The following is a 15747-nucleotide window of genomic DNA, read 5'->3' on the forward strand; positions in this document are numbered from 1 at the left end:
TTATGACAACAAATTATTTGTAATAGTGAGTTAAGATTTAATAAGAAGAAGAAAAGAGCAGCAGATCAAGAAAATCTTAGATCCATGGGGTTCACAATGGGTCTAAATCTGCTCCTCTTACTGGCTATGGTTGCCACCAACATTCTATCCCTATACCACCTCTCCTCCACCGTCAACTCCAGTCCAGCCGCCGCTCCTCCTGTCCCCGACCACCTCATCCACCAGCTCTCCACCATACGAGCCACCATCAACCACCTCACCACCCTTCAGTCCTCCACTCCACCGACCAAGAAAACACCCTCCTCCACCGCCTCCGCCCCCTCAGAATTACTCCTCTCCACCAGTATATTACCTATAGCCTCCTCTTGCAGAGATCACCCCAAACTCCTCCACCAGTACATGACCTACACACCCTTCTCAGTTTGCCCCGATGATGCTCCCATTGCCGAGGATCTCATTCTCCGCGGCTGCCACCCTCTCCCCCGCCGCCGCTGCTTTTCAAGAACCCTTCCCAGTATCCCCACTTCACTTCCCACCAACCCTTTCTCGGCTCTCCCAGAGAAGACAGCTTTACTCGGCCATTACAGCTGCAAGACTTTCTCTTGCTTTTCCGGGATGAAACCCGACTTGGGTTTTGACATGAAAACTGAGCAATCAAAATTTTTGACTTACAAATCAGATCTTGATCTCCCAATTTCACAGCTTTTTCAGCTAGCTGCTTCAGCTAAAAGTACCATTCGTCTCGCGCTCGACATTGGTGGTGGTACCGGCACGTTTGCGGCTCAAATGAAGCTGCGGAATGCTACAGTAGTAACCACTACAATGAATCTTGGTGCGCCGTATAACGAGGCTGTGGCAATTAGGGGATTAGTGCCACTCCATGTGCCTTTGCAGCAGAGGCTGCCGATGTTTGATGGGGTGATGGATCTTGTGCGGTGTGGGCATGCCGTAAACCGGTGGATACCCATCACATCTATGGAGTTCTTGCTTTTTGACGTGGATAGGGTGTTGAGGGGTGGAGGGTACTTGTTGTTGGATCATTTCTTCAGCAAAAGAGCAGATCTTGAGAAAGTGTTTACACCTTTGATAGGTAAGTTGGGGTACAAGAAGGTTAAGTGGGCTGTGGGAAACAAGACGGATTCCAGCGGGGTCAAGAATGGGGAAGTTTATATGACCGCCCTCTTGCAGAAGCCGTTGACAAGATCATAAGTCACCCATTTAAGGTAAATTTATCCTAGATTTGGTGATATGTATCTTAGTTCTGGCTTGGAACGAAGATATTGAATACCTGGTTTCCTTGTATGACAAGATGTCATTCATGATCCATGTGATTGGAGTTAGAACACGAAATTGCAGAATTCATTTGTAAAATCTATTTATCTTTAGCCTGTTATCATTTTACGATTTTGGCATTTGATCTCTATGTTGTAAAACTGTTGGAGAGAAAGCTGCAAAAGAATAAATGTCACTCTCCGGATCCATGGTTGGGGGCCTTGCAAACTCGATTCAGCTAACTATTAATCTAAGTTTCTTTATAAAATGATGACGATCAACCAAATTATGATTAATGTCTGATGCACCCTTGTGAATTCCTTCATATTTTCTCAATATCTCGATATGGCTCAGCATATTACGAAAATTATGCAAAAGTTCGCGTTGATCCTCACTAGTTGATCACATCATTAATTGTTAGCCTCATTATCAGGCATCTGGAATGGGGAACTTCAGAAGAAAGGATTTAGGTTAGCCCGGATGCTATCAAAACCATCGAGTATAATTTCACTGGGTCGAAGTTTGACATGCTTGGAATGTAGCTTATGGTGTGAATGAGTGAATGTTGTAATAGTCTTGAATCTTGATAGTGTTTGGACTACTCAACTCTAACTGTACATGATCACACTCGCTTTCTCAAGTATTTCAATTTGATATGTCCAACTTGATCTTCACGTTGCTTGTATACTGTGGGTTTGTACCAATTACATTGACTACAAGCTCGAGTACAAGGGAATGATTTAAACCTCTTTAAAAAGTGACTAATTGAGGATATTTTTATAAAGAATAAATACATAATCGCTTTCTTTCAAGAACCTGCTCCACCAGATAGTTGACTTCCAGTACTTGCATAATCCAATTTATCGATGGGTTCACTTGCGACTCTTGTCCAAAAACGATTATACTAGTACATGCTTTCCAGTTCTGTAACTAAACCGTCTTCACCCAAAGTTGACGAAGCACTAAGATACTTCTCTAATTAATGCATGCAAACATCCACTAATAAGTTCTCAGCTAAACCAAATTATTTAAGTGCGAGATTTTATGGACACAAGCACATTTAACATTGATGCAGGTTATGTGACATGAATTCAGAAGCAACTTTCTCAGCTGTCGTATCCAGAAAAACCAGGGACTCGATTATCAGCCAAAAACTAGTTAATATCAACAGGGGATGATTCCAATTTCTAAAAGATGCAGAACCAGGATTAGACATTCAACTTATGCAAAGTTAACAAGATAAGATTTCTCAAAGGATTGAAACTAAATTAAAGAAAAATTTAAGAGTGGAACAGAAAAAGGGTCTCCACCGACAGGCGAACAACACCCATGCCCACATTGCATCAACAACGATAAACACGTAAATACAAGCTCAAAGCATGGGGTAGAGGCCAGTCAAATCATATCGAGCTCCTTGAAAGGCCTATTTCAAACTCACTGCAAGCCTGGAAAGAGCAGGAGGTGGTGAGATTAGTAGCCGTTTTGCCAAATCTGAGATAGGTTAGGTTGACCTTGGGAGCTGCCAAGTGACCCTTCTCTTGGATTCTGCTGCTGCTGATCAAGTGAAGTGACAGCTTGAGGATTATAGAAATTAGGGTAGCCTGGAGTTCCATAATTCTGTGGTGGCTGCTGGCTTTGCCCATATCCACCAGATTGCTGATTTTGCCCCGGGTAATTATAAAATGTATTGGCTGGAACAGCTGACATTGTTCTAGAATTAAGCCCATGAAGCCACGAGGTCGAGTTATCATTCTGAAAGTAAATTCAGTTATTTCATAAGCCTTTCAGTCAGTCTGATTCAATAAATATGCTTCACTTCTATGGAGAAAATATGGAGCTTGAAAATCATCAATGTATAAGAATCCATTTAAGCACTCTTAAAGCCATTGCAGCATACCTGCTGTAACGACATCGGGCGATTGTTATCCTTGTATTGGGAACCCAAAGCATCATCATAACTTAGAGTTGCACCAGATGGGACAGAAGGTGGATTCATCTGAAAGTTTCCAGGAATGGCGGTCGAATTCCCAAAGGCAGCATAACCAGAAGCAATTGTAGATGACTGAGGTAAACTACTTACAGAAATGCTATTTTTATATTGAGGAAGTACTCCAGCCAGAGATTGATGATATGTACCATTGCCTGGAAATGCTTGTTGAAAAGCAGAGGGCATGTAAGTATAACTTTGAGGCAAGAATGGGTAGCTAATCATGTTGGTAAATGGTCCCAAAGGAAGAGAGGGCTGGGAATATGGATGCATGGTAAGGTGTTGAGGAAGAGGAGGTCCAGCGGCAACATTAGTTCCAGAAATGGCCTGTGGAGAAGACTGCATTGATGAAAAACCGGCAGTCTTTAAAGCCTGTAGGATACCAATTACACAATCAGCTACTGAACTTGGTCAGAAACAATCAGTTTTTTATCACAACTCTATCAGCCATACCTTAAAGAGGTTGAAATTTTTCTGATGAGAAGGTGGTCATACATTTGTTTATGCAATTATGCCCAATGTGTCATTCGGGATTCATGTACATGTCCAGTTATTTCGTTCATACAATAATAGACAAAATTACCCACTAGATTATGACAGACGCTACAGCAGAAAGTTAGGCATTGGTTGACAGTGGCAGGCAAGGAAGTGATTTGTCAATGATGATGGGGCTTGGGCAGCAGTGATGCAAAACAAGCTTATTTGATAGATTGCTATAATATAATAATCCAGGAATTATGAAATTAAACCCACAAAATGGCAAATCCAAATATTTTGGAGATCAATAATGTTTGCCAAAACAAAGTGGTAACAAGATGCATACAATTGGAAGGGAAAATGACAGGAAAAGTTCCAGCTACGAAATTAACATGGGTTACCTCAGACATAGAAATTGCTGAGCCACCAACAGAAGAGACAGAATGGCCATATTTAGCTGATAAAGATTGTGCCATTGAAAATGGCGAGAACTGGAGATCAGATTCCCTACTGGAAGGTACATTTGATGCCAGAAGTGTACTTGGCAATGGTGTTGTGTATGATTGCTGTCAAGGTAACAATACAAGAAACAAATCCAAGGAAAAATTTCAATAATAGAGCAACTTTATCCCAGTAGAAGTCAAAAATGAAAAGAACGATGACATAAAATAAAAATAGAAAAAACGAGCATAATAGACTACGAAAAGCAACAGATTATCACAGAGATAGTGTCGATATAAAATCTGCAGTGAGTGAAGAATGAAAAAAACTGGAATAAAAAACACCAAAGTTTCAATCATCATAATGTAATTGAAGATCCATACAGATATCACCACTTCTTGAACTCTATATCTACCCCGCAGTTTCCAACTTAGAGTGCTTTACTAAACAATCAGAGGGTGCAAACTATACATAGAGAATCATAAGCACCTAAACTCCTCGAAAAACTAGCTCAAAGGCACACAAATACACGGTAATAGCAAGGCAAAAACTGATATCAACAGATTCCAACATAACTCGTATCAACAGATTCGTTTAGGTAGTATAACTTTATGCCCAACTATATCGATTAATTGACAATAACATTTAAAAAACCAGAGTTTGAATTTCGTCAAAGAACTATGCAAGAAGAGTATTAAACAAAGGAAGATCTGTAACAAGCATTTAAATGTATCAGATTCCTACGAAACAACTGTATAAAGTAGGAACCTCATCCTTATTAAATGCAGAGAAGTTGATAACCATAAAACCCCTAATAACATGATACATGCAAACAAACACAGATGACATGATATATGAAAACAAACACAGAAAGAATATAAACTTTGAAATCTATGGAACCAAAAAAGGGTAGATAATGAATGTACAAATGTCAATCGAATCATTTTCATTTTCCTTTCTTACTTGCCGACAACAAAACAAGCAATGTATCCAGACCTTAGGACACCTAACATAATGACACTGGAGTCATCAAAAGAATCATCTTCAAAGAGAACGTCTCAAATATGTAGTAATACCATAACGTTAGAAAAGGGAGTAAGTGTTTGCATCTGGGAGCTTGTTTGGGACTGACTGAACGCTGCATTCAGCTGTTGGACCTCATTATAGGTATAATCAGAGTTGGGTGCTTGAAAGGGATACTGGTTTCCATCAGCCACTTCAGCATGCTCTGGCTTCAAATCTTCTGGCTGTGATGCAGACGATGCATCATAACTCCCAGAACTTGCACCAGGCGTATGAAATAAATTACCATCAGAAGTATTTCGGATGGAATCATCAACAAAATACACAGTATTTCTGCGACAAAATTGGGAATTTGGGATGAAAAATATTTGGAGCATGAATACTTATCATATTAACATGAAAAAGAACAACATTTTCCTAAAGATAAATAATTTATATACCTAGAGTCTGTATACCCAACTGATGACAAATCAGCCTCACCATGTGTCTTTTCCAAAGAAATTTTTAAAGGCACAGATGTCATAGGCCCGGAAGAATGTGCAGCACTGATGCCAGACCCGAAACTACCAAAGCTCAAGTGTGAGCAGTCCACATTTTGAACGAGCAAATGTTTAGGAATTATAACGGATGGACCATCTCTTTCAGATGGCAATCCTCTCCCGTCCTTTATATTTAATTGTTCCAGGTTTCTGGAGACTGATGACACTAAAGCACCAGATTCATCTGAAACAATATCACATTAAGGAGTCAGCTTTCAAAACAATAACCTTTATTGAACCACAAATATTAGTACACACACAGGTGTAAAACAAAATAGTTTGCCACATAGATATCCACACATCTTGAAATCCTCAATTAAAGTAACACAAGATTCATTTTTTTAATTTAGCATAACTAAAAAATAAGGATTAGAATCGAATGACTTAATTTACTAAGAAAGAATCATTAGTGACATTTTCGAATTTTAATTGCTTATGCCAAAATCTACTTTAGTAAAAATTAATCTATAATCATCAAACTTGCAAGGGAGGAATACACCTATTATTTAAGAGCTGAAGTAGAATGAAATTCAAGAAAATTCACCTTCATGATGCTCGAAATCACAAACTTGATGCTGGAACGAACCCGTGTTCTCACGTAAGTCATTCTCAAAAATAGATGCAGCTCCTGACTCATCCTCTTGTATCAACCTACCGGAGATAGAAGCAGATCCTACATCATTTGCTCCAGGATTGACAACATCTTCTGCATCTTGGACCTCTTCGGACTCAAACTGCTGACTAATACTGTTGACAGAAGCATCATATGGCTCAGAGTGCGGCTCAGAATCGACATGATACTCCGATAAAGAAAGTATGTTCTTAGGGACAGGCTTCTCAATGGTTGGCCAGTCATCGTTGGTGGGAACCTGTTGGGCCAAAGAAACTATTGAATCGTGAACATCAGAAACTTGATCTTCTGAAAATCTCAGATTCTGATGTAATGCAGCTGTCATAGGACCCTGGACATTTTGGTCAATCATATTATAATGAGATGCATTTGGAGCACTAGGTGCTTGATTATGTGGTCTACCCATCTTCACAATGTCAGCCATAGACAACTGATTAGGAACACCGCCCCATGCAGTTTGAAATCCAGAAGATAGCTGGGTGTCTGATGGCTCACTGTCAATGGAGACACCACTGCAACATATGACACAATAAAAATGAGTAAGCAATGGATGTGAAAGACCATCAAAAGCAAAGAGCCAGCACTACAAATATATGACTGCTGGCAAAGAAATTTTTTTAAGGTTTTTGAAAACCTTACATCACAGAGTAGGCAGACAAACACAAGAAAGTATAAAGGTTAAAGCATCACCAAAATGAAGACATGATTTGCATATAACAAAACAATTAAATCTTAAGACCTAACTATCCAACTGTAAGGTAAATGGTGCATGATCGCTAGAATACAGTACAATAAGCATGTGTGCACGTCTTTTACATTTCTGTTGGAATAGGTTTCAACTTTTAATATATCACAGAAGCTGAAACAGCAAAAATGTGGATTACTAAAAAGGAAAAAAGGGCAGTTGGCACCATCTCTACTAAGAAGGCCAACAAGAACAAAGGTTTCAGAATACCAGACAGTAGTCTGTCAATTCAAAATGATAAGTTTTACGACCCTTGAGACAACCTCATACAAACTTTACAAGATGTGCTTTGACATGGTCAAATGGGAACAACCTGAGGCCAGGAGGACCACTGCTTTTGTTATTTCCGGCAACAACTGGAGCTGAAGATAAATAGCTCATATGCAGAGTTGATCCATCCTCTTTCTTATCAGCCACCTTTCCATGAATAGGAGCTGACTCTGACAAGGAAGATGTATGATCCAATAGGTTTTCAATGTCCTCGATTATACTTACAATTGATCGACTTAAAAATTGTACAGAAGTTAAAAGTACCATAGGAACTGTATGGTGCTGAACTGCCACGACCAAGGTATCGATCAACAGCATTCTTTCCATTTCGATTCGAACTGTTGTTAGTACCACGAGGCCTAGATTCAGTAGTATCTTTGCCCTAAAAAAAGTACAAAAGAAAAACAAAATTACCAACTTTCATATGTATATGAATTATTAATCCAAAACGTCGTGATAAAACCAAGCAATTATGGCTTTAAGGGTGATATTCAAGAAGAGAAAATGAATCATTTTGTTTCCAGAATGCTTTGCCCCCAAGTGAACCCAGATGTATGTATCCACACTCTTATAACACATGGCTGAGAATTCTAGAAGCCAACGAACTACCCCTGCAGGGTGATGAACCTGCCTTTTTCTCAATTAATATTTTAAGAAAGAGGAGAGTCACCACAGAACCAGCAGTGAAAAGCATTGATGTAATTCACGAACCTCTTTCTTCTTTTCTCGTTTGCTCTTCACCTCATGAAAAGGATCTAAACAATTACAACCACCGCATCAGAAATAAGGTCAAATAAATAAAGGTAACAAAATTTTAGCTCTTAATATACCACAGAAAGTGACATTGTTTTAGTTTTGCAATTAAACTTGCCAAAAAGCTAAAATGACGTAAATATTCTGTTTACGAAAAAATCAGGTTCTGCTGTAAAACCATCTGCAAAAACAATAAAACAATCGAAAGATAAACAAAATTCCATTGTTGTAGCAATAAAAGGAAACTTTTTCATCTTAAAGGTTTAACCCAATCAAGTCATAACAGAAACATAGTTGTCAAAGGCGAGCGCCTCTCGCCTCAGGCGCGGGTGTTGCGCCTGGGGCAATCCCAGGCTCAACAATTTACAAAGGCGAGCCCAGGCGGAAAAGGCTCTCAGGCGCGCCTTAGGCACGCCTTTGTAATATTAACTTAAAATGTAACTTCTCTGTTTTTTTTTAGTATTAACTTAAAATGTAAAAGGCCGACCCCAACCCCAAACCCTAGCAGCCCAGTTAACAAATTAAATAAGCGACAAGAGCTTTGAAAACTGCAACAGAATTACATCCAACAACGCGACGACAGTGGATGATGGAAGAATTTTAATCAAGTTACTTATTATTATGAACTTATTAATTATGTGTTGTTTTGTGTGACATTGTAACTTAATTATTTCATATTTTAATATATATTAATCTAAGATAAATATTTTTTTTAAAATTTAAAAACGTGCGCCTTGCTTCGGTAAGGCGCGCGCCTCGCCTTGCGCCTTGCGCCTCAGGCTCCAGAGCCCTTGTGCGCCTCGGCGCGCCTTGCGCCCTTGACAACTATGAACAGAAAGAGGAAACATGAATATTTGCCTTCACAGAAATGTAACATTAATCCACACAACTACTAATCTACACGTCAAGACATATAAGTATGCACCCAAAGACCAAGATTACTTATTTTACATGATTTAGCAAGGTACCAAAATTCACAATGTAAATGATTCAGAAAAAAGTAACATTTTTTCATGTCATCACGTGTATAAAGATGAGGGAATTCAAATTGCAACAGAAAGTTGAGCGAGATAAATAAAAGGAAAGGAAAGAAACTCGGCAAACTAAATCACTAATGCTAGCCGATTATCATGCCAACAAACACTACAAGAATCAGGAACATTATTCTGTTTCATGACTGAAATAGGGTCAGTTGACAAATACTAAAAGTGAACTAATTCGTACATTTCTAAAATTAAAACACCGTTTCTTCAAACATCTTGAAGACGAGGATCAACCAAATAAATTCAAACATAGGCCTCATATAACATAAAGATATTTCAAGTCTCTAATTTCTAAATACCTATTTTTCCTAAGCCACTAAACCCCAAACAACAGGATACCAAACAACCAAAATTAATGTCACATCGAAAAAACTTCAAAAGATTAGGTATTTCCCAGGGGAAAAAATACCTTGAGATAGGAGGCGATTGACTGCCTCGTTAGGGTCCATATTGCAGTCTTTTAGGGCAGCGTAGATCTCAGTCTCCGGACAGCTCACAATTTCCTTCAAACTCTGCACCATCTTCCGAGACCCATCTGGTATGGATTGTACCCCAGAACCGCCGCTGCTTCGCCTGCTTGTACTCATCATATTTCCGAACAGATCTAACGCTACAACTATCTCGCAATGCCAAAAGTTCCGCCTTTCCGGTTCTTGAATCACCTGCTTCACTTTATTTGCACAAATTGATAAACGCAATGAGTAATTTTCCTCGTAGAAAACAAACAAACACACTTTCGGAGACTTCCAGTGGATGCAAGTAATCCGATAGAAGAGAAATATTATGTAAATTCGCAAGCCAATGGAAGATTTATCCGTAGATGTATGCGGTTCGAAAACCCTCTTCTCTTCTTCTCTCGCTCAATTTTAAATATCTATATATTATAAAACAAAAAAAAATGAGATAAATTCAAAAAATTACTATATTCTATTCAATAATATACTTTCGAAATAAATAAATTAAATATGGACTAAATTAATCTTATTTTGCACTATAGATATTTATTATAAAATATACTTATAGATCAAGTTAATCATTTTTAAAAAATAAAACTCTTATGAAGCGAAACATATAGATCCGGCTCATATATGCAAAAATATTGAATAGATCTGTTGTGAGATGGTATCACGAATCTTTATCTGTGAAACAGGTCAACCCTAACGATATTCTCAATAAAAAGTAATACTCTTAGCATAAAAAATAATTTTTTTATGGATGATCCAAATAAGAGATATGTCTCACAAATACGTCCTATGAGACCGTCTCAAACAAGTTTTTGCTAAAATATTTTTGTCACTTTTTTTATTAATTAGGTCGGATTTAAAATTTGTTTTACGAGAGTTTTTATGTTTAAGTAAACATATTGGTGGTATTTCAAATCAAAAGCAATTAATTTAAAACTTGGTGCATATCAATTTCAAAATCCTTGTGCGGTGTTTTTAGTTAATGTCAAGTGGTTTAGGAGCATAGGTTGCATGGTTTCACAATATTTTAATATATTTTAAAGACTTGTAGACTTTAATTATTTCATAAAGTTTCCTTTTGTTTAATATATATTTTTGCTTTTTAGGGTGATATATTTTTTGAATTTACATCGATATATTTAAGTGGCCAAAAGGGTTATATATAGAGTAGGTCTTTTGTGAGACGATCTCACGAATCTTTATCCGTGAGATTGGTCAAACCTACCGATATTCACAATAAAAAGTAATACTCTTAGTATAAAAAGTTATAATTTTTCATTAATAACCAAAATAAGATATATGTTTCACAAAATACGATTAATGAGACGGTTTCACACAAGTTTTTGTCTTATATATATCTATCTTATATTATAATATAGACAAGCAATTTGGTAATATTGTAAGTATGTATATATATTATATTTGTACATATTTTGTTTTGGAAATTTCGATATAGTCATGATATTCAACAAAATTAAATATGACATTATATTTAATAAAAAGAATTTTTAAAAAATAATAATTTATATAGAAGTTAAATTTGTGAAAAGGGAATTTTTGAATTAAAAAAATAACTTAATTGTAAATGAAATTTGATTTTGTCAACTTGTAGCTGATACGAACTAATACCTAACTATTCAAATAAAAATTATATTTTGCATATAATTACAAATAAATCCTAAAAATAATATGAATCTTCGTAGTTAATTAAAATAAATCAAAATGTAATCATGAAATTTTATTAAAAAAATATTTTGACAAAAATAAAATTTTATATAATTTAGTAATTAATGTCAGGATAAAAAAAAGTAGATATGTCGGCCTAGCTAACTAGGTAATGGGTGGGTGAACCATTTGAAAATTTGACCTCTTTAAAGCTTGAAATTCCATTCAGATAAGGGTTAATTAATTGTAGTGACTCAGATATTCTTGATTGAATTTAAAAGAAACGTGTACACAACAAATATTTTTTATTTCATAGATGTGTTTCTATAGTCCATTTGATAGAGAAAAATTAAATAAATTGATCTACTAATCAAAATCTTCTAACAAACTCATTTAATTTTACAAACATAAAAACTCATATGAAGCGTCTCACATGTCAATTTTGTGATATTGATCTTCATCATGATCTGATCCATGAAAATATACTATTTTTAAGCCAAAAAAATTATTTTTCTTTTATAAATATGAATAAAATCAACCAAAAATATGTGAGATTGTCACAATTGTAGAATACAAGTAATCATTGATTAAACAATTGATTAATCTATTTTTTAAAAAATAAATTGTCGTAACATTTAGTTTAGGTGTTTGATAAAAATATCACAATTGAATTCGAGCAAAAACTGAAATCAGTAATCTAACTGATCGATAGTTCAAACTGATATTCAGCGTAAAAATCAACCGACCAAACTTGTAAAGGCCCTAAAATTCGTGCTTGAAAATTTGCGGAAAAATTAAAAATTTTCTTTTAAACTAAACGGAGAATCAAATTCACAAAATAAACTGTTAAATAATGTTGACTGTTTTTTTTAAAAAAATAGCAGCGGAAGAATTCTAATGTTTGCAAAGTAACAATTTAAAATAATTGAACAAGAGATAAAAATGTTTGAGCATAAAAATCGTAAGTGCTGAAAATGAGGTCCTCGGGTTCCACTACTGCCGACTCGAGCTGGCTCACTGGTCCCCGCCCTCGATCCTGACATCATCAGTACCTACAACAATCAAGTCTAGTGAGTCTAAAGACTCAGCATGCATATATCGTAAATAACAAGTAAATAATATAGTAAAATTTGAATGGGATAAGATGTCGTATCAGGAGTCATAAAGTGAAAATACTTCGCCATAAACAATTATAATACGTGCATAACTAAACTGAACATCGTAGTAAAAATGGTTGCTCCATCGAGCTCTGTCATAAATATCAAGTAATAATTTTCTGGTGAGATTATGGTATCTGCAAGTGGCCACTGCACTAATATAAACTGCAAAATGACCGGTGACTGGCGACCAGACCGATAACTGGCGATCGGATTTAAATATGCTCGTCTGATCAGACAAAATGCCACAGTATACTGGGTGGTACAAACTGAAACTGACCGGTAACTGGCGACCGGATTTACAAAGTCTCCCATGATAGTGCTACGGCCACAAGCAATATCGCATAAATCTCAAAAATGAACATTTTAAATTTCTATGCACGTAATATAATTAAATGACATCATCAAATCTGAAAAATTTCAATCTCCTGTATTAAAATCATTTACTTGCGATAATTTAAAAATATCTATATGACTTGATTGAAGAGTCAAAGGAGATATAAACATGCCTTGGTTTGTTTTGACAGAAAACAAACAAAATAACGACGCGGCGCGGCGGAGACGGAGTGTTCTTCACTTCCTCACTTAATTCCTTTAAATTAAGCATGCACCATAATTATTATAATAGCATAAAAAAAATCGTAAACGTGATGCATGAACATTTAAAAATATTATGATTCGTGCTCAGGGCGCTGCTAGGACCAAAATCTCTCCCCGGGTGCAAAATGACCATTTTGCCCATGGAAACCCAAATATTATCGTTTCCACCCTCGACCTCTAAAATTGACCCGAAGCTTACCAAACTCCTTACAACGTCCCAAAACATATCTAAAGGCATTCCTAAACATAAATTCGAGCCTAAAACCAAACTTAACCGACTCGTTTAAGAATTTGGACCGGGGTCCCAGTTTTAATTCGAAACTTACCCGAAAATTTCCCAACTTACTATTATATCTTAAAAACATTACGAAGCTTGTAATACCACAATATTAGGCCTAAAACCTTCGGCTGTTAATTCAGAACATGAACAAATCCCTCGGCCCTTCTTGTTACGCCACCTCATGCACTACCCTTTCCCAAAACAACCCCACCTCTTCCATAATTCGGTCCACTCCTATCATCCTCACGTGTCCAGACCTTAAGGGCCACCAATCATCCTTATAAATCTCCTAAACCATGCCTAACCGAAGCATGAATTTGCTGAGCAACCTGAACACCTACAAAGATCGAGCCTCTTCCAAGAACAACTACTCGAGCCCTTCGATCTACCTAAGGAACAAGGCCAGCTATGCTCAGCCCTTTCCTAGCCCTTCCACAGACCCAATAGGATCGGCTTCAAGGCTGGTGACGAGCCATGCACAGCTAACACCCCAAAAGCTCCCGATCTAGTACCCAAATACCCTCAAACGCTACAACTCGACCGGATCTGCTCCTCCCTAGGCTAGATCTCGACTCCTACTCGACTCCAGCACTTAGATCTCTGCTCTCTCATCCTCACCAGCCCCTAAACGTCAAACGTTGGCAGCCCCTTGCACGTAACTCAGAAAATCATGAACAACAAATAAAGAATGCAAACAAAACCCATGTAAAATCAGTCACCCTTCATGCTCATGATTGGATTGAGAGTTTTCATGCAAGCACACCATCAATGGTATATATATTAACGTGTATGATGTAGAAAAATGATACAAGACGTGCCTTAAGATGTTTGGAGAGCACAACGTGCCTTAATATTAACCCGGGAGAATTCTTCTATGAAAGAATTGGAGCGGCCGATGATTTTCCTTGGGCTGCTGATGGGGAAACCGAGAGGAAAAGTGCAGCTGAGGGAGGTGTCGGCTAGTGTGCTCTTAGGTTTAGGTTAATTAGTGATTTAGGAGCTTAATAAATAGTAAACAAATGGTTAATGGGCTCTCAATTATTTAATTAAAATTTTAAAAGAGTATTAAGCTCAATAAGCTTAAAAGTGGGCCCATTAAATTCAAACACGCTCCCGAAAAATATATCGAGTTGAAAAGATTTTTAAAATATTAGCCGAACCATTAAGAAGTCTCCCGATTCGATAAAATTTGCGTACCGTTAAAAAATAAAGTCACGCGGGTAAAAATACCCCAAAAATTCTCCTTTTTGTAAAATACAGTTAAAAATGCTTTAACTTAATTTATAAAAAACAAATCATGTAATAAAATAATTTTCTGAAAATTCTCCGGCCTCTGATCCTCGCTCGAACGTGAAATGCAACTTAAAATTCTAATGCACGAACTTTTAAAATTTCGTGAAGCAAATCCTATCATGCATGAATTATGCATAAAATAATTAAACATGACTTTATTAATTTATCTCAATACTCCATCTCCAGTCCGGCCTCACTTATTTAACTGAAAAGGTAGCAACTAAACTACTGCATGAAATAAATAAATTTAAAGAAAAGGATTTAAATACTCATGAAATAAAATCATTTTAATTTTTAAATACTAGAATTATGCATGACTTATATGTAGTCTGATTTACGGGTTCTACAATCCTTCCCCCCTTAAAAGAAATTTCGTCCTCGAAATTCGCTTATCCTTGATAAACAAAAAGTTTAGACTCTTGATTCTAGAATCTTAATAATCCACGCTTCCGATGCGCTACTCTGATAAGATAAATATTAAGATGTCCTTACGTCTCCTCAATCCTAAATAAATTTGTCTATCAAAATCCTCGTTTGTCAATCGCAACTTAAAACAACTTATGGTGACTTAGTTCTATTCGATGATAGCCCCGAATTTTGACTTATCCCGCAATCCCTCATACTAGAGATGGATGTCCAAATTTAACACACTTTACTTTCCTTATAATATACCCAAGATGTTCATTGACGTATTATACTCCAATATTGAAATCTTAACAACATCATTTCTTAACTTTATTGAACTCAGATACGTTAAAGCTTTAAGTCCAAGTATTGGCATTCTTGCAGTTCGACTTAGGAGATGTTAGCACCAGAATTTTTTTATCGACTTCTGTCCTGGGGTAAAACACTTAAAAGTTAAACCTTATCTCAATCTCATAATAATATTAGACTAAGACACTTGAATCGAGTCTTTATCTTACGGCACTAAACTTACGTAACTTATTATTTACAAGTGCATCCCGGATGTAAAATTGTTGTAAATCTTAAACCTCGAATAAAGTTAATCCATAAAACTCGATTATACAACATCGACCTTCTACCTGAATAACAACATTTCTAGCATCAAATACCTGCTCAAACTATTCTCTTCCCAATTACAATATA

At 36.6% G+C, this 15747-nt stretch overlaps 2 protein-coding genes across 3 annotated transcripts; one reads left to right on the forward strand and one right to left on the reverse strand.

The window, feature by feature from the left end:
* Positions 1-26: 26 nt before the first annotated feature.
* Positions 27-1481, forward strand: LOC140805054 (probable methyltransferase At1g29790). The gene has a single exon (XM_073161240.1). It carries the CDS (start codon positions 85-87, stop codon positions 1207-1209), a length of 1125 nt encoding a protein of 374 aa, XP_073017341.1. The 5' UTR covers positions 27-84; the 3' UTR covers positions 1210-1481.
* Positions 1482-2447: 966 nt separating this feature from the next.
* On the reverse strand, positions 2448-10056 carry LOC140804390 (uncharacterized). Of its 2 annotated transcripts, none has more exons than XM_073160390.1 (10): positions 9591-10056; positions 8097-8140; positions 7650-7767; positions 7429-7555; positions 6284-6882; positions 5641-5923; positions 5254-5458; positions 4138-4302; positions 3170-3631; positions 2448-3024 (listed from the first exon to the last, which is right to left on the reverse strand). In XM_073160390.1, the coding sequence occupies exons 1-10, from the start codon at positions 9769-9771 to the stop codon at positions 2743-2745; spliced, it is 2466 nt and encodes an 821-aa protein (XP_073016491.1). In that variant the 5' UTR covers positions 9772-10056; the 3' UTR covers positions 2448-2742. The 2 variants fall into 2 exon arrangements, with proteins under 2 accessions (XP_073016491.1, XP_073016490.1); XM_073160389.1 differs by having other exon boundaries at positions 5254-5533.
* Positions 10057-15747: the final 5691 nt, after the last annotated feature.

The sequence above is a fragment of the Primulina eburnea genome, chromosome 11 (assembly GCF_022965805.1).
Source record: "Primulina eburnea isolate SZY01 chromosome 11, ASM2296580v1, whole genome shotgun sequence".
Classification (NCBI taxonomy): Eukaryota; Viridiplantae; Streptophyta; class Magnoliopsida; order Lamiales; family Gesneriaceae; genus Primulina; species Primulina eburnea.